General features: G+C 50.3%; 8 protein-coding genes across 8 annotated transcripts; 2 read left to right on the top strand and 6 right to left on the bottom strand.

The window, feature by feature from the left end:
• Window positions 1-1682: 1682 nt before the first annotated feature.
• On the top strand, window positions 1683-2632 carry BDZ99DRAFT_467143 (uncharacterized protein; the record flags this gene model as incomplete). Its single annotated transcript, XM_033720955.1, has 3 exons — window positions 1683-1734; window positions 1792-2171; window positions 2208-2632. Coding segments are annotated over 3 exons (720 nt in total), but the record flags the coding sequence as incomplete, so codon positions are not given.
• Window positions 2633-3324: 692 nt separating this feature from the next.
• BDZ99DRAFT_525249 (uncharacterized protein) lies at window positions 3325-6219 on the bottom strand (the record flags this gene model as incomplete). The annotated part of the gene is made up of 7 exons (XM_033725980.1): window positions 3325-4239; window positions 4309-4542; window positions 4649-4812; window positions 4865-4996; window positions 5077-5119; window positions 5506-6045; window positions 6097-6219. The coding sequence occupies 7 exons, from the start codon at window positions 6217-6219 to the stop codon at window positions 3325-3327; spliced, it is 2151 nt and encodes a 716-aa protein (XP_033571874.1).
• Window positions 6220-8277: 2058 nt separating this feature from the next.
• Window positions 8278-9052, bottom strand: BDZ99DRAFT_451422 (NADPH-dependent FMN reductase). Its single transcript, XM_033718211.1, has 2 exons — window positions 8361-9052; window positions 8278-8301 (listed from the first exon to the last, which is right to left on the bottom strand). The coding sequence occupies exon 1, from the start codon at window positions 8996-8998 to the stop codon at window positions 8375-8377; it is 624 nt and encodes a 207-aa protein (XP_033571873.1). The 5' UTR covers window positions 8999-9052; the 3' UTR covers window positions 8278-8301; window positions 8361-8374.
• A 1110-nt stretch (window positions 9053-10162) lies between these two features.
• Window positions 10163-11159, bottom strand: BDZ99DRAFT_502334 (acyl-CoA N-acyltransferase). The gene has a single exon (XM_033723885.1). It carries the CDS (start codon window positions 11015-11017, stop codon window positions 10454-10456), a length of 564 nt encoding a protein of 187 aa, XP_033571872.1. The 5' UTR covers window positions 11018-11159; the 3' UTR covers window positions 10163-10453.
• A 1096-nt stretch (window positions 11160-12255) lies between these two features.
• Window positions 12256-16607, top strand: BDZ99DRAFT_575098 (uncharacterized protein; the record flags this gene model as incomplete). Its single annotated transcript, XM_033728432.1, has 7 exons — window positions 12256-12718; window positions 12776-13446; window positions 13503-13596; window positions 13643-14510; window positions 14565-15020; window positions 15078-15303; window positions 16130-16607. The coding sequence occupies 7 exons, from the start codon at window positions 12256-12258 to the stop codon at window positions 16208-16210; spliced, it is 2859 nt and encodes a 952-aa protein (XP_033571871.1). The 3' UTR covers window positions 16211-16607.
• Window positions 16608-16944: 337 nt separating this feature from the next.
• BDZ99DRAFT_467139 (uncharacterized protein) lies at window positions 16945-17254 on the bottom strand. Its single transcript, XM_033720954.1, has one exon. The coding sequence runs from the start codon at window positions 17247-17249 to the stop codon at window positions 16962-16964; it is 288 nt and encodes a 95-aa protein (XP_033571870.1). The 5' UTR covers window positions 17250-17254; the 3' UTR covers window positions 16945-16961.
• On the bottom strand, window positions 17190-18909 carry BDZ99DRAFT_145268 (FMN-linked oxidoreductase). Its single transcript, XM_033712732.1, has one exon. It carries the CDS (start codon window positions 18442-18444, stop codon window positions 17356-17358), a length of 1089 nt encoding a protein of 362 aa, XP_033571869.1. The 5' UTR covers window positions 18445-18909; the 3' UTR covers window positions 17190-17355.
• Window positions 18910-18920: 11 nt separating this feature from the next.
• Window positions 18921-20183, bottom strand: BDZ99DRAFT_467136 (elongation factor 1-beta). Its single transcript, XM_033720953.1, has 5 exons — window positions 20108-20183; window positions 20009-20048; window positions 19401-19780; window positions 19140-19348; window positions 18921-19086 (listed from the first exon to the last, which is right to left on the bottom strand). The coding sequence occupies exons 1-5, from the start codon at window positions 20145-20147 to the stop codon at window positions 19066-19068; spliced, it is 690 nt and encodes a 229-aa protein (XP_033571868.1). The 5' UTR covers window positions 20148-20183; the 3' UTR covers window positions 18921-19065.
• Window positions 20184-20304: the final 121 nt, after the last annotated feature.

Here is a 20304-nt window from a genome sequence, read left to right as displayed (position 1 = left end):
GGATGTGGGGATAGTCGCTAAGCTTGTCATCCATCACTGACGCCTATCTTTCGTCCACGGTATCCTCCTCCACTATCGTTGTCGTGTTCCCTATGCCTCCGCCACCACCAACCACCCCCAGTGTTTCCAAAGTTCTAAATCCGATCGCTGGGGGTTGCGCATGCATGCATCTTCGCCACACCCCGCCGCCGCACGAAACACGCACGCATAAATCTGCAGTACGTGTCCTCTTAACACCGCCATCCCCTCTCCCCTCACGTGCATTACTCAGAACACGATTAAGCGTTAAAGCCACCGCCATCGCGTTCGTAAGTCAATGCGTTGCGGGCCGCGTGGAACCATCGTGCCCCTGCTTATCCCTTAACCCGTCGGGGTGCAACGCTCGGGCCAGTTTTCAGGCCCGTGCAGCAACACCGTGCTGAGGTGTGCAGGAGGCATCAACAGAGCTGTAAATAGTCGAATTAGCTAGTTCCCTGAGCCCAAATCAATGCAACAGAATGCCGCGAACATCAAATAACATCGATTATGTGAAATGGAAGGATCCACGCACCAAAACGTCCAAAAAGCCGCCGCCAGAGCCCTGGCCTCTGCCTCAATTCACTCCCCTTCGAATAGACGACTATTACCACCCCGGCGAAGCTGCTGTCCCCCTCGGCACTGATAGACGCGATCCTATGGCCCTTTTTGGCTTGTTTTTCGACGATGAGATGCTAGATCGGATGACCGCGTGGACAAATCAATATGCAGAGGCGCACCTGGCGTTGGAGGAGGACGCCCCTGAGGGCAAGGCAAGGCCATGGCTGCCTACGTGTAGGCAGGAGCTGTACGCCTACTTTAGAGTCGTAATTCATATGGGAATCACCGTGGAGCCGGCCATAGAGGACTATTGGGGGCCGCTTGAAAAGGGAGCTGCTCACAAGGTGGGCGACTATATATCGAAGACGCGATAGGAGCAGCTTGAGCGCTATATTCGATGCTCTCCTGTGCCTCAGGACGGCTTTTACAGTACATTTAACCGCGTAGATAAGCTCTCGGAGCATCTGCGAGTACGCTGCCGGCGGTACTAGCGCCCAGGCCCGCACCTAGCTGTTAATAAGACCATACAGAGGTTCATAGGCAGAGCGCCGGAAATTGTCAATATTCCATCAAAACCTACACCAGAAGGCTTTAAGATATAGGTCTTGGCGAATCAGGGCTACGTTCTCAACTGGCTATGGCATGCCAAAGGCGACAAGAAGGGGCCTGTAGACCTGGATACATCCTTTCTAGATAAAGGCTTTACAAAGACGCAAGCCGTTGTCCTTAATCTGCTTACTTAATGTCGCCCAGGCACGCAGGAGCGCCTATATCCGCCGGACAAGCACGTAGTTTGGCTGGACAATCTCTTTAGCAGTGTGAAGCTCTTTAAACGGCTAAGATCTCTTGGAATTAGAGCTGCCGGCACGGTCAGAACTACACGCACAAAACAAGAGGAGCTTGGAGAGGAGGAACACGACGTGGAGGTCCTCACAGCCGATCAAAAGGCCTCTAATAAGGCCTCAAAAAGGAGGACCAAGGCCAAAAGAACGGTGCCGGCTAAGCGCTTCTCAGCATCACTTACAGACCTTAAATTAAGCCACAATAAGCAAATTCCGTGGGGCCAGCTATACGGAGAGTTATCTAGGAGTCATAAGGTAATAGAGTTTGCCTGGAAGGACGCCACGGTGGTTCTATTCCTGTCTACAATTCATAATAGTACGTACATCGTCCTCAACACTATACCGCAGAGCCGCTGACGTCATACATCGCCAGGTCAAAACTACATCGCAAAGCTACGAAAACAACCCTCTACAATATCCACAGGCTACAGGCAAACAGCGAAGGTGTTCGGCGATAAGGCTAGGAAGGAATTAGATATACCAGACTTCATAGAGGAGTACAATCTCTTCATGTGCGGCGTCGACGTGGCCGACCAATTAAGGTCCTACTACAACACCGAGAGGACTTATAGGAAAACGTGGAAGCCTCTATTCTCTTTCCTATTAGATATAGTAGTTGGCAATTGTTACCAGCTGTCCACCTACAGGATAGTGGGTGAGCGAACTCTACGCCAACATTCGCATGCCCAATTCCGCCGCAACCTACGCGATGCCCTCCTCTATAACTCTATTTGTGTTCGCAAGCAATATACAGTAGAAGGAGTAAAAGGAATAATAGACATAGTATAGCAGCCGGTTAAGGAGCATAAGCTAGCTAAGGTGTTTAAAAAACAACACTTCTGTGCTGCCTGCAAGGAGGCAAGGCGTACTACTACAACACCACACTATGGGGCTCGGAAGCCACTTGCGAATCTATCTATTAACACTACAAGAAAGGAAAGAGGCGATAGTCATGGCTGGAAGCGTCGTATAAGGACGCCTCGGACGAATTATGGTTGTACAGTTTATATGATTGCATTCTGTACAGGTTTACAGTGTTGGAGTGAACATCTAGCAAAGCTCAACTCCATAGAATAGGCCTGTATAGCTATCTACAAGCAATTCGAATAGCCTCAGGTTATTGTAATTCTCATCACGGAGGAAGGAATTAGAGCCTCTTATTGGCCGCAGCCTTATCGATAACGTAGGACCCATTTCAACGGGTTAAGGGATAGAATCCCGTCGGCCCTTCTACTCGGCTGGGGTTCCGACGCCGCGAACGACGACATCATCGCGTGAGCGTTTCAACGACATTCTTTCTCTTGAAGCATGCGGCACAGTGATAGGCAGCCACGGCAATGTGGCACAATGTTCGGAACCATTTGCTGGAGCCTTGGAAACACTAGAGGCTAGGAATTAGGCAGTTCCTCCCCTTTCCGCTATTTGCGGCGCGATGTCGTGGTAAGCTAATTTCGACGCCGTGCTTCCCGGATCGTCATCGCGCGTGCGAGAGGACGCGGAACGCTTAACGCATGGCTCGAGGATTAGAGTGGTAGGACATGTGTAGTCTGTGATGACTACGTGTGTAGTGCGAGTATTAGTGGGTATTGTTTTTAGATGTTAGTGCGCCTGCACGTGAGATTGAGTACCAGGGTAGGTTTATGCTTCAGAGTCCTTGGCGGCCGGTTGCGTCTTTGATGCATGGAAAGAGTCACTGTTAAAAATGGGAAGTAGAAAATCTGCAGTAAGACTTTGCCGAAAAGCTTTCTCAGTTGTGAGTTTCCAATACTTCAATATCGTGTCTTCATGGACTCCAAACGTTCCCTGGGACGATGACGTCGATCGAATTGCTTCCTTGCCCAACAGTGGTTCGCCAATCTAGCACCAATCTATCGTGGTTTGTCATCTTCCTCCCTTTGAGATCATGTTAGAGGCGATGCCAGCGGCCCCTCTTCCTCACAGCCTCACTCGTTTCTTCCAACTCAATATCTTCACCCGCTCGACTTGTGTCTACACAGCTAGGATCACGCGGCTCATCCGCAGCAACCAAGAAAGCATGTCCATCATCTTGATCAACCTTCCAGATCACCTGATACTCATCTCCTTCGGGCCCTCCACCACAACTACCCGCAAGACGCTCACTTGGAGGTGAATTGATCGCTATCGCGAAGAGATTCGGCGGATCGGAGAAGTCGGTGACGCGGCCAGGATTCCGGATAAAGTAGAGTAAGATGAAGAGGTTCGTGACGAAGACGTATATGAGGACGACGTGGAAGGCGCGCTGATAAGGGTATACGCCGCCAGAAGCATATTCTTGGGCGGTGATGGCGGCCCTAAACCTTTGCGTGTAATTTGGGGCGAATTTTGAATCAAAATTGCCCGTGAATTGCGTGTCGATCGTGGCCTCGACCAAAGTAAATGCTACGAACACAGCAACCAGCTCTGCTGGCGACGGGTGGCTGGTAGCCTCAGCATTGGAGCTCGCTGAACCATCGAACATCCATCCTTGTTGGCCCTCGGTATTAGCGAAGCTTTCATCGAATTCCATACTGGAAAAGAATGCCTCGAGTAGGTTAAGTGAATAAGCTCCAAGACCCGTGATCACATCCCTGTCACCAGTATCTGAGAAGGAGTTAGATTCATCGCAGGACACCTCCAGTGATGGGGCCGATGTGCTGGCATTGAAGATTGTGGAACATTGATACGTGAGCCCTGGCTCCAACAAACAGAACTTGTATTCATCATCACCACCGGTTGAAAAGGGAGAAGTTAGGAGGTAAACGGGTCTACGGCCTCCATTAGAATTGTAATAATTAACGAAAACCTTTCCCGACGGAAGAAACTTCGAGAAGACTGTGAGTATATGTCAAATTCCGGACAAGGAGTCTTGAAAGATGATCGTTCGACTTACTTGGAGGCGTGTTTTCGAGTCCCCATTGGAAATAATCATCCACAACCGTCCTATTCTCTTCGACAAATGCCGCCCAATCAATGACACATTCCTCAAGTTGGTGGCATTGGCCATTGGCCATGTCTCATAGACTATAGGAGAAATGTCGCGCTTCGAAACCTCCGCACATAGCACTTGAAGAAATGGGGACATCACAGATGCTCTAACGGAGTAGAAGGCTGTAGGACCTAGGTTCTAAGAGCATCGTGTCAGTAGTGAGTTTTTTTCAAAATCGCTACTTGGGGCACCTGTCCGCCGAGCCCATAGTGTGCTGTGATCAAAGTAAAACTCGGGTTCATACCTCAAGCTGAATCACATGATTCGACGAGTTCCTGGCAGCTTGAGGGACTCCAGGATGGGGCATCACGATAGAGAAGTTCGAGACAAAGATTTTGTTTTGGTCTTGCATCGGATACTCATCCTTGAAACTCTGTCGTAACCACGCTCCTCTGACAGTAACATCTTCTACTTTAAATTAATCCCGGATCTAACAAAGCCTACTGGTGTATCAACATACTGAGGGAGCCAAATCTCAAATTCTGAGCTGGTGGTCTCGGACGTGAGCCTAATGCTCCAGAGGCGTTCTTCGATTCGATCAAATCGTGCCTCCAGTCGGAAAGATAAGCTTGGTAGCTCTGAAGCGCAGCAGCTTTGCTCAAGGCATTAGTACAAAACATAGAAAAGTTGACACTGCAAGCTGAGTCGCTTTGAAATCTTAGAGATGCGAACTCGGCTTGGACCACTCCTTCCAATTCCTTCCCCACAGTATGAGCTGTCGCGCTTATTAGCGAGTTTTCTTTCGGCATAAGCTGTGAATATGTGAAAAGGCTCAAAGAATCCTAGTCACGTACTTCTCAACTGAGGCTGTACGAGAACGTTTGCTGCGGTAGTATATAGTAGCTTCGTGACTCTGGTCAGTGAAAAATCTAAGGATGAAGTTCGACATAATTAGTGGGGGGCATACAACCACCAACGTCCCAAAGCTACCAATGATTATAGGTCAGAGAAGGCCATAGAAGGGAGTTTTGAGGGTAATTACATAGTAGCAGACCCCAATAACGATACTGCTGCACGTTTGACGCTGTCAAAATGCGTAAAAATAGTTCCTGGCTGCTCGAGTCAGGGATACACTAAGCTTTAGTAAAGGAGACTATGTACCTGCATCAGCCAGTTTCTCATTGACGCATCGGCGAGGGTGAACCCTCCTCCAGACGTGCGTAAAAGCGCTCGGCGCCTTAGTTCCTGCCCCAGAAAGATGACGAACAACGTCACATAAGTTGTCTCGATGGTCTTCGCAAGTACAGCTGTCATCAATGCGCTTGTGGTTATTGTAATTGCTCCGTAAGTGGAAACTCGAGTTCCGTATCGAGGCTGCACTAATGCAATGACCATAAAGAGGCCAGACAACGCGGTGGACAAGAGCGCCAAGATGGCTGTTAGCATCGATGCCCAGCTTCTGCCGCTCCTGGATATTTGTTTGCGAGACTTGCAATTCTGAAGGCAGTGCTGAGTCTCGTCAGCGGTGGACTTCAACAGGGCGCAATCCGACTGGGTGGTGGGCGATCGTTGGAGACGATAGTCTCCAATAGATATCATAGTGGGGTTTGCCTTCGCCGATGTATGCGATTTTGAAGAATGAGAATGGCTGACAGTGCGCTTCGCGGCCAGCCAGTCGCGAAGTCCGAAGGTTGTATCAGACTGGTAGATGTTAGTGGAGAGGCTTGGCCCTCGGAGATGATCCATCAGTACGTTTACGGGAGATACGGTTTCTGAATTTGTAGGAAGTTCGCCTTGCAAGTCAACATGAAGCCAACTACTTTGTTCAGCTTGAGGGTGGTGCTGCTGGTCGTCTGTTGGCGATTCGGAGGTCATTGAAGCAATGCCGTGTTCAAATTGGTGAGCGCCTAAGGACGAAGCCAGTGAGATAATCTCAGGAGAGACATCAAATATTTCACCTTCAGTAAAACCTTTTCCCTCCATATCGCTACAAGTCACTGTAGATCATTCAGAAGATGCTTGAGAAGAGCCTCCATTGCGAGCCATACTGGAGGTAATAAGCTCCTTACGATGGTACGACCGTTGTCCACGTCTTCTCGTACTGTAATAAACTCTGAAACAATTGTGCAACGAGAGAACCCTAAAACTTCTCATTATAACTTGAATGCTTGGTTGATGCTGGGTAAAGTCCCTGTTGCGCCAGCGTTGAGGTCATACATGTTAAAGTACAGGTTAACTCGATTGCATGTGAGTTCTCAACTATTGGTCAATTTTCGTGTTCCCGAGGGTTATTAGTAGTACACTCTTCGCTGTACTCAGGGTAAACAATCTACTGAGCGTGTAGTGGAACATTCGAACGCCCAATCGGCTCCACTTCCTTAGGGGATGCTTCCGAGCTCCGTGCACGGCAATGTATTTGAGTCAATAGATGTGAAGTATGGGATGTGGTTTGCCGTAGCGATGCAGGAAGTGGTGGAGGTTTATGGATGAGAGCTACATGCGAGGACGGAGGTTAAGGATTTCCCGCCTGAGAAGCCTTGCATCACCAATCATAGCACACCTAGATATAATGCATTCCTGCGGAAAAATTCCACCCACCACACTCGATGTTTCTTTATTGAGTTTCGCGTTAAATTGCTCATTACTGTCCAGGAAGCTGCGTCAACCTATCGTCAAGAGAAACACTCGGGGGCTCGGCGCGTGGTGGTGTTTATTGTGAGGCTGAGCCTGTCGCGAAGCTGCTGGGATTCGCATACGAAGCCACTCCACAACAGCCCGGATCGCTCCCCTCCTAGTAATACTGTAACAACGATGGTGCTGACATTGTTCCTGGTGGCATGGATATCTGCGTCTTGAATCTGGTGCTTGGCTGCCAGTTGGTGTCTCTCGGCACACCTCATACCCAACGCTAATACGTGGAATATGCAAACGACCGCAGTTTTAACATAGACTTGCCTTAGAAGCAAGGAAAACCATTCAAGCATACAAGTGAAAGGTCCCCACTGACCATAAAATCTAGCCTTCCACTGTCCAAACGAACGGACACGATCACAATCGCAACTATACCTAGGTAGCCTTCGTTACCCATTCGAACATCACCCACCCACGCAACACCATGACTTCCCTCACCTCGCCCCCAATCTCCCTCTCACTCATCCCCTCCCCATCTACTCTCCTCTCCGCCTCCACCCAACAGCAACCCACCACTGCGGCTCCGGCATCCAAAACATGCCCGAAAACCGCCCAGCCTGTGCCATCAACGCCTCGCCCAACATCACCGTTGCTCTTAACGCCTGCTGCCTTAACGAGTCCGTCGTCAAATACAGCAACGGCTGCAGCATCTACTGCCTGGCGCAGGAGCAAATAGTCGGGAGCCTGCTAAGCTGCATTGGTGACCGCACAAGGGATGCGTTTATTATGTGTAATGGAAATCTGTCGTCGATGGGGAAGGAGAGCACAGTGACAATTAAAAACTCGACGAGTGCAAGGAGTACGGGGGCAGGAGTGGCGGGTGGTATCGTGGACGGGAAGGTGCGATGGGGGGTGTTAGTGTTTATGGGGTTGTTAGCGGTGGGAAGTGGAGTAGGGAAGTTTTTGTAGGGGATGTGTAGAAGGAGAAAAAGATTTGAGGATGGAGACGTGAAAGAGTGTATATAGGTGTGGTGCCATGATAGTAGGCTGGGGAAGAAGCATCCAAGGATCAATTCGTGAGGGTATGTATTCTCGAATACAATCGAGCTCCGTTGCGGACATGTTCGAAGATTGGTTCGCTTTGGCTTGACGAGTGATTCATGTAGACTGTGCTTCGTCGCAAGCAGCTGTCTAAGGCATCTGCAATCGAAACGAAGCAGTTGGCGGCTTATATTGACAGTAGGCACTACCTCGCGTGATATCGGGCCCAAATTGGTTTACGAGAATTTATTTCCTCTAACAGTGTCTACTAAAATGGCCTACAACCTAAGAAGACAATTAGCAAGACTTAACAACACATTCTTGATAAGCTATACATTACTTACAAGCACGCCTTCTCTCAAGCCACAGCCTCAGCCTTCGGCGGCGACGCCAGCAACTCTTTCAACTCCGTAAACCCCTTAATCAGCTCCTCCTTCTTGTCGGTCTCCCAATCCTTCTTAGACCCCTCCCCAAGCTCCCCCTTGCTCATCGCCGCATACATATCCGGCCCCGCCTGCAGCCCGTGGAACGCCAAATTCGGCCTCGTCTCCACAACCTTCAACTTCATCCCGGTCAACACAGCCTTGAGCTGCTCAGACGCATTCGTGGCCCCCATAATCCCGTACGTCACGATGTAGATCGGCTTGCCAATCCACTCGTTGTACAAGAAGTCAATAGCATTCTTGGTCGCGCCCGACATGCCGAAGTTGTACTCGTTCGCGACAAGAATGTAGGCGTCATATTTTGCGATCTCGGCACTCCAGGCCTTGCTGTGCTCTTTGGTGTGCTGCGCCATGGCGGGGATCATGGCAGGGGCAGCAGGCTCGTCGAAGACGGGGAGGTTGAAGTCCGCGACATCGACGGTGGTGATATCGGCTGAGGGGTCGGCTTTCTCGAGGATTTCCTTCACGAATGCAGTGACCGAGGGACCGACCCGGATGGGTCGCGTGCTGGTGTTGATGATTGCGATTTTGGCGGCCATGATGGATGTAGTGGAAAATGGAAAAATTAGGATGAGTTATGAAAGGTTAAGAAATGAAGCGTGTAGAATAGTTGCTGAACTACAGGGTCCAGTGGATTGGATATATATACTGGAACTAGTGTTCCACAAACCTTTAGACTCACCAAGCACCAACTGTTTCGAATGCATGCTTTGTGAGCCGTGGGTGGCCTTGGACGCCTTCTCGGTTCCTCGCGTACGATACATGATGCATCTCACCTATTCGTGGCGCTGCGCTAAAGCTCATCATTGGCTAGAGATTCGCTTCCTCAGACAAGTAGCTCGCTTTGAGTTCTTATTGTGGGGTAAGAATCAAGCTTTTGCTCTCGTTTGCCTTTAACCGGGCTGATGGTTCATAATCATGGTCTCGGTAAGTCACGTGGAACGGATGGTGGGCCTTCCGGCTCCCGATCCTGCTTAGAAATCTGGGCAATGCATTTCAAAACACCACGACGGGGTCGATGATAGCTGAATTCATATTTCTTGCTTAGCAATGAGCGTTGCACTCCTCCTGATTTCTTCATCTCGGAAACCCCCACGATGAGTGGCTTGCTGATGGTTGGACGCCTTAGAATAGAGGACGCCTTATTTGCTAAGGTCAAAGCTGACTCGAATAAAGCGAAGACGAGCATCTGAAGGCGCAGTCAGCGTTTACTTATCTGCTTCACAGGTAGAAATGGTAGGATTGATTCAGATATCAATGCGATTGGATGTGTTGTGTAGGGACGCTTGAGAAGATGAAGTCAGGAAGTTCTCTTCGCGACTTGGCCCTTTTTGCTACACCGGTTACTGCGTGGCTTGCATGTGACTGTCGAGAAATGTGATATTTCGCGGTGGGAATGCAAGTCACTATACACCAAGATTTGCGAGTATATGAGTTTCATAGCCAAATATCCCACTCCCGGGTTTGTCAATCAATCAAGTCTCGGCGATCGCTTGACAAAATATTGAACGCAGTATTTTCACCACCACCAGAGTCCGCCATCCATTTCCGTTCACGACCGTGCAAGATGACTGCAGAAGGCATCCAAGGGTTTCTGGTGTCTGGGCCTAATATAGTAGGAGAAAGCAGATTATGCGTTGCAGTGCTTTTCGTTAGCTGTTGGAATAAGGAGTTGTAAAGGCTAGTTTGGAGTCCGAAGAAATGTGTTGAAAACTTGGGATAAATATGTTGCTATATCCTCACGAACGTCTATCTACATGTAAAACTTGTGACTCACAGTCGATGCCTTGATCTGGGTCATGCGAGGTATTGAAAAGTTTGTTTTCACATTCAGAGATATTGTTGACTGAGTTTCAGCAGATTATTAAAAGCCTAAATCAGGAATCAAACGATTGAAGAAGCGAAATGAAACACCCTTTGAAATATCCATCATCAGCTCATCTTGCAACTGTATGGGGCGGGGACCACGCTCGATTGCGTTTGACCGCGAGCGTTCAGAGAAACTTTCGCATTGCCACTCGACGCCATCGGCCCAGAAGTTCATCATGCCATTCACACATAATGAGACGCCGAACTCCACTATATTCGTTCATCAAAAGTTCTTCCTCATCTACTACCCTAAAGCCCAGTCTCTCGAAGTATGGTTTGCACCAAAGTACATTGACATATGTCGCGAGGTCTAACGCCCTCAGCCCATTCTGCTGAGCCCAAGAAGCGACGTGATCGATCAATGTCTTTCCAATGCCTCGCCTGGCGTACTCAGGAGACACGCTGATTTCGTGTATGAAGGCGCTCTTCCACCCGAGGCCATCATTGTTTACGACGTACACCAAGACAAATGCGATTGGTGTGCCCGAATCCGCCTCGTCCTCAGAGACGGCTGCTACCCAGGCGTGTCCTGTATCGTGATACGCCGCTAGCTCTTCAAGAGTTGGAGGTTGCCGATTGGCGAAGTCTGCCATACCGATGGCGCGAAAAGGTTCATAGGCCGCCGTTTCGAGGGCTGGCAATAGAGGAAGATCGGAGGCGATGGTGTTGCGGATAGTAATCGAGCCCATTGTGAGTAGCTTGTCCCGCCTTCGGTGGGATGAGCCAGGTGAAGAGAGCCATCGCTCGCGAGTAGATTATATATCAGACCTGAACGCAAAATACGTTGTGACTCACGGTTGATGCGAGCTTGTGAATGTGACTGGTCCGGCTTGGCTCCTGGTTTGAAGCCCCTCGGCCGCGGGATTACTTTCTTCCATCTCAAATCTCTCCATCCAACTTTATCCCTCTTCTTGCAACAGCTGGCACAGCAAGGTGACATCTCTCGGGAAATACAACGTTGCTAGGTTCTACGCCGGAAATTCTTGTTCAGGCGCAGGGCCTTCCGACCGCTCTCGAATCCAACGTCTGAAACTTGCTCTGAGCTTTGATCGTTGTACAAATGCTCGGATTCAGCCTCGCATTCCACCGACAGGGCTCTTGGCGTGCACAAGCCCATTCACCATTTCACAGCTCAACACTAGCTAGAGGACTCAGCGAGCTTACTGATCGCCCAACGTAACTACTGTTAGAATTATGAGGATGTATTGAAGCACTTCGGAAAGTGACCAACGAACGATCAAGCCTCCCAAGCTCAAGAAATTGTAGCCTTGGAGATGTTACGGCAAGGTCTCCTCCAGTTGGATGTCTGAAGTGTTCGGCGTTTCTGCCATATTTACTCGGTATGTGTGAGCCAAGAGCCGTCAGAGTACGAACTCCCACCGAAGCCCGTCTCTGCCACTCAGCTCACCGGAGCATTTATGTTCTTGACTTACTTAGAAGTTGTACATCGTAAGTTCTTGGCGAGTCTCAAGGAAGCATTCCGATGCGACCGACAAGGTAGAATGGCTCGACTTGGAAGCATTGCATTGCTTTTCGAGATACACAGATTGTTCCATTGGTTTTTCATTCTTCAGGAATATTCAGCTTCCTTTCTAGAAGCACACGTGCTCGTATCTGGCCAAAGCGTGTACCAACCAACCAAATCGAGATACGGGATTGTTACAATGAAGGCTCCATGTCGTAAAAGTTTGACTGCTCTTGGCAGCAGTCGGAAATTAACTAGCCATGCTGTACCTTCCTAGATACGGCGTTTCCATTCTCACTAGATCTAAGCCCTGATTCGAGCCAATGTCTTCTTGCCTACATCAACATATATAAACCGAGTCCATCCTCACAGAGAACACCAAGTTACTCATTCAGTCATTTCCTTGGCTTGTGCCCAACCACCTTCCTTTTTGTGTTTTGTTTCCAGACGCTCGTTAAGAACATGCATCGGACAACCCTTCTCCGTATAGTGTGCTTGCTAGCACTTTGCTTGACCTCAAAGGGAGCACCATTAGACACACCCAATTCTTTTGAAATAGACGATCGAGCAGTAATCAACATCTACATCAATGATCACGACGAAACAGCCGGCTCACCTGCCGCATGTGGTCTGCTCGCTTCGATTCCTGCGGGGCCGATTCCCACCACTCCAACGCAGTACATTGCAGAGCCAATTCCTACCAGTCCCGTTTCATACACTGCCGAGCCCATCTCACCTCTGACTGCGGTGGAACTATTGAGCTCTCCCACCGCAAGTCCGCAAGCACCGCAAGAAACCAATGTTCTACGTCCAGCAGTCCACTGGGATGTTGATCTCAATGATCATGAACACCTTACGGCCTGCATGTCGATCGACCTTTTCTACTTGGAGTCTAGAAGCAAGGACAATGCCCTTCCACATGAAGGTAAACATTCCGTCTGGATACCATTCTACATGAATTACTGATATATCTGTTTGATAGAACCCACCGACGTGGCTATTGGCTTCGTTTCAGTCCCCGAGATGAACTACCCGTCTGTACAGTTAGAGCATACAAACTTCGTTTCCTCTATGACATGCTCAGGGGATACCGCAACTATCATCCTCAACGACTTGAAAGCCTTCAATATTGCGGTGTCCGACTGGTCAAAGCAAACGGCTGGCCTTGTGTTAATCTCAACCAGCCCTTCTTGTGGCTCTGGACAACCGCAAGAAGCCCCCCGTCATTACCTCCTCGTTTCTAACCTCGATCATGACGACCATGCGATGGCAATAACTGGAAAGATCAAGCACCTTGACTTCACCGAAGCAGTCGCTCATGATACCCCGATCGATGTCAAGTTTGGAAATTTCTCTCTCAGCGGAAAGGAGCCCATTAATACCTACAACATGTCAGCACCCGGTGGTAATTCAACCGAAGGTTATCTCGTGCCCCTTACTGGGAATTCGTCAAATCATTTGATTCATGATGATAGCTTCGATAGTCGTCTGGACGACGGGATCGGAAGGATTAATCTAAACAATCTGTCTGATCTCAATAAGACGCTTCCTGGCGCGACCAACTTCACCCTTCTTGGCCTCTCCGGTAATTCTAACACTACAGATCTGCTTCGTCGATCGGGTCTCGAGAAACGATTCCATTGGCCTAAAATTGTGCGTAATACCCTTAACTTGAAGAAATATGTTCCTGATCATTGACTGTCGCAAAGATTACTAGCGTGGGCCACGCCATTGGAAGCGTGGTCGGGGGTGCCGTTTCAGCGGTTGGACATGCTATCGGCGACGTTGTTCAAGCTGCAGGAAGTACGAAAACCCTCCTCGCATCTAGACTATATGCTAAGATATCTAGGTGTTTTGGATCATCTCACGACCATTTCAAAAGACCTTTCCGGCACATTTTCCATGGATACTTTGAGCAAAGGAAACACCGTCGCCACTCCATGGGGCCCTCGAGGCTACTCCTTATACGAAGCGTCGTCTGGCGCGGGCCACCTTGGGGTTTACTGCGTGAGATGCGGGGCTAGCGGACAACTGGCGCTGAACGGCCACTTCGTATTCTCCGTCGCTCACGGGTTTGAGGAGGGAACGGTTGCTGTAAAGGGAACTCTTCAAGGTACTCTCCAACTCGGCGTCGACGCCAGCTACAGCACTACGGTTCCGTTATACGAAAAACGAATAGTGGACATGCCTTTGACGTGGCTCACTATCCCCGGAATTATCAGCGTTGGGCCCGAGTTCTACGTCGATGCAACTTCCTCTTTGACGCTGCAAGCTTCTGGACAGGTGCTAGCTGGAGGAGTTCTCAACTGGCCGGCAATCGATGCTGTAGTCGATGTTATCAATCGCGAGAACTCTAAACTAAGTACCCTTGGTATTCCAGCCCTCCAGCCTGTTCTTGATGTCAAGGGATCAGTTAAGGCTGCGGCCGACGCCTCGCTGAAGGTCGCTCTAGCCTTCGGTATAGATATTCTGAAGGGTACCTGGAAGAAACAGGCCGCTCTCATCGACAAGCCAAGCTTCTCTATTGCCGCTGGTGTGAGTGGTTCGGCTTCGATCACGAACGGCGGCGTCAGCTACCAGATTGGTGATGCTGCTTGTCCTGGTATCAGTCTCGATGTCAGCTTCAAGAACGAACTATCGGCAGAGGAGAACATAATCGGTAATAAAGTATTCCCGATTACCACTTTTCAGAAGGATCTTTGGAAGAAATGCTTCCCGTAAGTTTCAAGTTTTGATCACTCTTATTGTGGATCAACTAACATATTGTCCAGACTCGGGACTCCCCCAATTCCTGCTCCAGCGGTGCCACCTTCATCTGTGCCAGCTCCACTTGTGAACCCGTTTCCTAAGCCTAAGATACCAATCTCCCTTGGAGGGAAATACCACCAGGTGGTTCCGCGCGCAGAAACCCCTCCCGCCGCTCCCACGGCCAACACAACCGACATCACCCCGAACTCCCAGCTCGTGCAGATCACCACGCCCGAGAAAAACGTTACTGTCGTGGCTGCTGATAACGGTAATATGTATGCTGTACACTTTAGTGTTGTGTCTAGCTATCCAGCACTCACGAGTTCTTCCTACTTTGCAAAAGATGACGCTGGGAATTTGATATACAGCGATAGCACTGGGAGAGTGATTTTCGGGTACGCGGATACGGTCAGATCGATGGGCGTGAGTCGGCTGAGGCTGGGAAGTGTGGATGCCGTGCCCAAGACTGCTGCGCTAGTGTAAGTTTCTACCATCCGTCTTTCCCCTCCTCTAGTGTCATTACTGATACACCATAGTTCCTTCGTCCCAGCTCCGCTTTCCAACACAACCACTGGCGCCCCTCGCTATCTCACTGTCGTCGACACGTTCGGAAACATCTACGTCCCGGTCGCGTGCTTGTATAATAACACCCAAGACGGAATGACGTCTGCGAAGCTGTTCTTGTCGAATGATACGGTTAGTGGACCGAGGAGGCTGGAGAGTGGGGATAGTGAGGTCACGGACCAGGTGACGGGCGGTGGAGTGAGTGCTTGCGGGGTTGTTGGGTTGGTGACTGCGTAATTTTGGCACTTGAACCTTTTCTTCTCTTGTATTACTATTGTGATATTAATGGGTGGCTTATGATGAGTTTTAATCATATAAGGTAAAGGAAGTGTGGTAGGAAGCTACACCTTTCTAGTTTCTCAACCGCACGCATACCGAATCGCATCCAATATCTTTGTGCTGTGGTTTCCTAGATGTGTGTACTATGTCTGATTTTACGGCGGCTATACCTTGTACAATGTTCGTCAACGACCACATGGTGCGAGGGCTGAGTCGTTTTTAGCTAATTACTTCAATGCCATGTTTCCCATTCAGCGGTCTAGTACACACCGCAATTCCGCCTCTACCTCTCAGCTCTATTGGCCCACAACCGGATATAACAACGGTCTGAACCGAAGTTCAATCAGGGCGCAAATAGGCCGGCTCAGCAGAATGAAACTGTTCATCTTGCAAGTTCAATCACATAACCTCCTACAGGGGGCTGCTTCCCTGCGAAGATCGACGCCTCAGCCGCACGCATTGTCAGCTTCGGGGCATATAACTCCTCGCAGATGGGACCTTCACTTGGACGCTTCTTATAAGTTTATAATTGTTTATATCGGCTATAAGCTTGATGATTGGGCCCTAGCCTCACCGCTCGATCTGATATTTAATTGAACCCATGCACCGCAACAAAAATCCAGAAGTGGACACCCGTGATGTTTGAAATGGAGACGGTGTACGAACAACACAGGCCTTCCCAGTCTGTAAATCTCTGCAATACGTTCATAAGATGGGTTTCCCTCGGAAGCTGACCGTACTCTAGGATCTCCTCAGCGAACCAGACGTAGACAATCTCCGCTTGGACCTCCAGATCGCATGCCCATTTACAGAATGGGGTCTTTGATAGCCGTTATTCAAGCTATCATGGGATAAAGATCCACCTATTGCTGTTGAATAAGGGAGTCCAAAGATGGCTTTTATGGGGTATCCAACCATCAGCGAGGCTAAATCGGCCAAATGCAGCGAACCTGCCCCTCGAGAAATCCCTAGAATGCCCTGATTTGGACTATGAGAAGCATACTCAGGCGGAAAGCGCTCAAGGACAATACGGTCATCTATTCGCGTCAGCTTACTCCCCCTTCGCAACACCACACATCTCCAAAAGGCCCCAAACCGCGAGCCTGTCCATATATAAACTCCTCCTGTTCCTCCTCATTCCTCACCAACACCCACAGAGCAATCTTCCAACTCTCGGACTCGAACTCTTAAACCAAATCACAAGCTCCCCCTCTCACCCACCATGCACGCCCCCACCCTCACCACCGCCATCCTCGCCCTCCTTACCACCACCGTCTCCGCGACCAAGGTCATCTCCTACAGCGGCACGAGCTGCAACTCCGGGGACGAGGTAACCTGGACCGGTCATTCTGTCAATTGCGAGAAGCTTGGTTCGTTTACCCCTTACCCCCTCCGTTCCCTTTACTCCCTACTAATCCCCCCCACAGCCAACGTTCGCAGCTTCGAGGTCTTCAACGTTGATAGAGGCTGCTCTAGTAAGTTTCTCTTTCTCGGTGGATGGGGCGGTGCTGTTTTTGCAGGGAGTGGAAGGGGGCTAACGACACGCGCAGTCACGTACTACAGCGACAGTTCGTGCTCTAATGACGCGACGAGCGCGAAGGCGGGGAGTTGCATTGGGTATAGTAGTGGGGGGAAGGTGAAGTCGTGGTCTTGGCACTGCTAGAGTGGTGTGTGTGATGTGGAATCATGAGGGGTGACGAGGCGACGGGGTGGGTAGTTTCGGTTGATTTGGGGTGCTTTTGGGCACCGTGCGCTCGTTTGATGATATTGAGGAATAGAAAAGTGGATGTGAGCTGAAAGGAGAAGGGTGAAAGGAGAGCAAGTAGCGCGTTAGTCTGCAAATTTGAATCTCCCTTGTTCGCCATTGCGGAGATTACGACAGTGTGGTAATGACTTGAAATGAAATATAGGTACGATTGAGAATGACAGAATTGGATTGCGATTCCTCTTACACACTCCATGTCGAATCGACTATCCTTCCTTCTTCCCTGATATTTCCGCAAATACCCCAACACCCTTCCTTCCCAGCGCCGTCCCTACTCCCACCGCACTCGCCCCAACCGCCCTCATCCTCTTATACCCCTCCGAGTCCTCCACTCCGCCCATCCCTATTATCTGTATCCCCTCCAACTCCGGATGCTGAAACAGCAGCCCCTTGATCGTATACACATTCCCCAGCGCCAGTGGATGCAACGGCGCGCCAGCAAGCCCACCAATACCAGTCCCCGTCGACGAGGCCAGGGTATGATGGTACACCTGCCTCGGCAGCCCCGTCGGAGAACCCGGAGTCACAGAGATAGGCGAAGAAGGAGCCTCCAGCGTCGGGGTAAGCAGTAGCGAGGAGCCAAGCGTATTCGTCGCCGTTATGAAGCTAATCGGACAAGGCTGATTGACCGGAGCAGCGCCGGCAGCGTCGGACAGCGCGGATATCAGGTGTTTGAATTGGTCTGCGTAGGTGTACGGTGGTGTCTTGATCCCAATAGGGACGTGGGTATGTGCGCCTTGCGATTGCTGCGCCGCGACTTCGGTTTTCAGCGCTGTGAGGTACTCGACGAGGCGGTGCGAGTGGTAGGCTGGCGGAGGCTTGTCGGGGATGTTGGGGCAGGAGAGGTTGATCTCCATGGCGAGCGGGGTGTGCACAAGGCGTTGGTGGGCGCTGATGAGGCGGTAGCACTCGCAGACTTCGGTGGAGCTGCCGGTGACGGAGATTATGAAGGGTTTGGATTTAGGAGGGGAGGTGGAGGAGCTGGTGCTTGCAGCAATCTGTTTTATGAAATCGAGGTATGTGGCTAGCGGGAGAGGACTGTATCCGAGGGTATTGAGGCTGCCGGTCTTGTCTGAAGTGGAGGCGGAGGGGTCGGCGGCTGCCGCGTGGGTGCTAGGATTATAGAATGTGTATTGGTGAACTGCGGGATCGTTTGGAAAGCCATTGAGGAGTGAGGTTCTCGTTGTGACGGCGCCTGTGTACGGGCAGTCGTAGAGCTCGCGGAGCTGCTCGAGGCTGGTACACCACGGATTAGATGAGTTGAGAAGAGGAGGGCTGATCATGGGAGGCTTCATCGTGCTGCTTGTTGGAAAACAGATCAACAAGAGAGAACGCTATTTCATGTAAGTGCCTGACAAAAGGATTGAAAGTCAGTGGTGGTCTTTGAAGCGGCCGTAGCTGAGTTGATCAGACCATGGAGGGGTGCTCCGATAACGAGGTTCTCCTGCATATCTTCGTATATTCGGAAGAGGAAGTAAACTAGATCGGTTTGCAACAGACTGTAGTGGCATGTTTGTCTGCGAAGACGGCGGAAAAGCCGGATACACCAAATCTTCGCGTAAAGGAATGTCGTGAGAGGTCGAGGTGGTGAGTGAATCCACACAAGCTAAACACTTACGTAATGGCGGGATGTTTTCTTTGTCGCAGGTCAAGGCATCTTAGAACGGATATTTAGTAGATGATTGATGGCATATAGATCAAGAGGTCAAGTCAAAGGTGGTATGTTGAAAGCAATGGGTTCCCAAAAGAAGTTCATTTTATATCTATTTCATCGTGCCAATGCTCATGATCGTCAAAACATTAACCATGCCTGATAGCCTCTTGAGCCACGCAAGAACACGCCGGCCAGAGACCGCGAGGGTGCAACATGACTAGCAAAAAGGGCGTATAGTTGAGAAGAAAGCAGACCAGAGGATCTACAATTTTTGCATGGCAGCCTAGAATACGAATTAGAATAGATCAAGATAAATGTTCGGTAAAGGCGACTTACGATGTCGGTGGACTGGACATAGTCCTCGAACTCCTCGATCTTCTCTTGCAGATCGTTTGTGCTGACCTTCTCGTCCTCGATGACCAAGTTGATCTGCAGCTTCTTGATACCGAAGCCAACAGGAACGAGCTTCGAGCCACCCCATACGAGACCATCCTGCTCAATTGCTCGGACTTGCGCCTCTAGCTCCTTCATATCGGTCTCATCGTCTGCGACTATATTAGTATACGGAGTGACCTCGTAGAGACCTCGTTGACTCACCCCATGGCTTGACGTCCAATGTGACGATAGACTTGGCAGCGGGCTTCGTCTTGCCCTCCTTCTTCTTCTTATACTCCGCCAAGCGTTCCTCTCTTATCCTTATAGCCTCGGCGTCCTCCTCCTCATCGTCGCTACCGAAGAGATCGACATCATCGTCCTCCTCCGCTGCGGCCGGGGCCTTGGCAGGGTTGATGGGGAGTTCAGAGACCTCAGGGCCGTACGCGGTAGCGACCTTGGATGGGTCGCCAGGTAGGGAGGAGAACTCGGACTCGAAGGTGGCGATGTGGTTGTACCAGCGGGCGGCGTACGGGTACTTCTCGGCCGCGGGGGTCTTTTCGAAAGCCTGGAAGACTTTGACATCGGCCTGGGTAGGCGCGTAGCTACTCTGTTGTCAATAGCGATCCTCGTGAAGCTTTTGAGAGTAGCATGAAGTTTAGTGGCAGTAGTAAAGATCAGAGGTGCACAAAGTGCTGGTTTTGTAGTCATGTGGCGGGGTCTTAAGCCGCCTCTTAAACACGGACCAATGTTTTTCATCAGGAGGTGCCGGAGGGAATAGGGACTCGGGACTTGAGGCATATGAAGCTATGAGATCAAGGGTATGCGCTTACCCAACGATGTAACTGCGGGTCTTCACCCAGTTGTTGAGCACTTGGAGACAAATCAGTCATACTGTTCGGCGGGCAGAGCACTCTTGCGAGGGGCCTTACAGGTGAGGCCCGCGTCAGAGATGAAGTCGGTGAAGCCCATCTTGACGGTTTGGATATACGAAAGGCCTCTGAAATGGGGATTGGGAGTGGTGGAGGAGGGAGGAGGGATTGAAAATATTGAGCCTGGTTCTGAAATTGGACACGAACGACGCCCGACGGAAAAACTGTCAAAGCGGCCCCGCTCCCGTATTCTTTGC

Source organism: Mytilinidion resinicola (genome assembly GCF_010093595.1).
Source record: "Mytilinidion resinicola strain CBS 304.34 unplaced genomic scaffold BDZ99scaffold_20, whole genome shotgun sequence".
NCBI classification, from domain to species: domain Eukaryota; kingdom Fungi; phylum Ascomycota; class Dothideomycetes; order Mytilinidiales; family Mytilinidiaceae; genus Mytilinidion; species Mytilinidion resinicola.
The sequence above is the reverse complement of the archived record's forward strand: the minus strand, read 5'-3'. Positions and strand labels throughout refer to the sequence as shown.

Bases quoted from the DNA above. Each gene is read 5' to 3' on its own strand.
- BDZ99DRAFT_467139 (XM_033720954.1), bottom strand. From the start codon at position 17,249: ATGGCGAACAAGGGAGATTCAAATTTGCAGACTAACGCGCTACTTGCT.
- BDZ99DRAFT_467136 (XM_033720953.1), bottom strand. From the start codon at position 20,147: ATGGGCTTCACCGACTTCATCTCTGACGCGGGCCTCACCT. The intron at 19,349-19,400 runs GTGAGTCAACGA...ATATAGTCGCAG, and splicing joins ATTGGACGTCAAGCCATGGG to ACGATGAGACCGATATGAAG. The intron at 19,087-19,139 runs GTAAGTCGCCTT...TTCGTATTCTAG, and splicing joins ATGTCCAGTCCACCGACATC to GCTGCCATGCAAAAATTGTA.
- BDZ99DRAFT_145268 (XM_033712732.1), bottom strand. From the start codon at position 18,444: ATGAAGCCTCCCATGATCAGCCCTCCTCTTCTCAACTCATCTAATCCG.
- BDZ99DRAFT_502334 (XM_033723885.1), bottom strand. From the start codon at position 11,017: ATGGGCTCGATTACTATCCGCAACACCATCGCCTCCGATCTTCCTCTA.
- BDZ99DRAFT_451422 (XM_033718211.1), bottom strand. From the start codon at position 8,998: ATGGCCGCCAAAATCGCAATCATCAACACCAGCACGCGACCCATCCGG.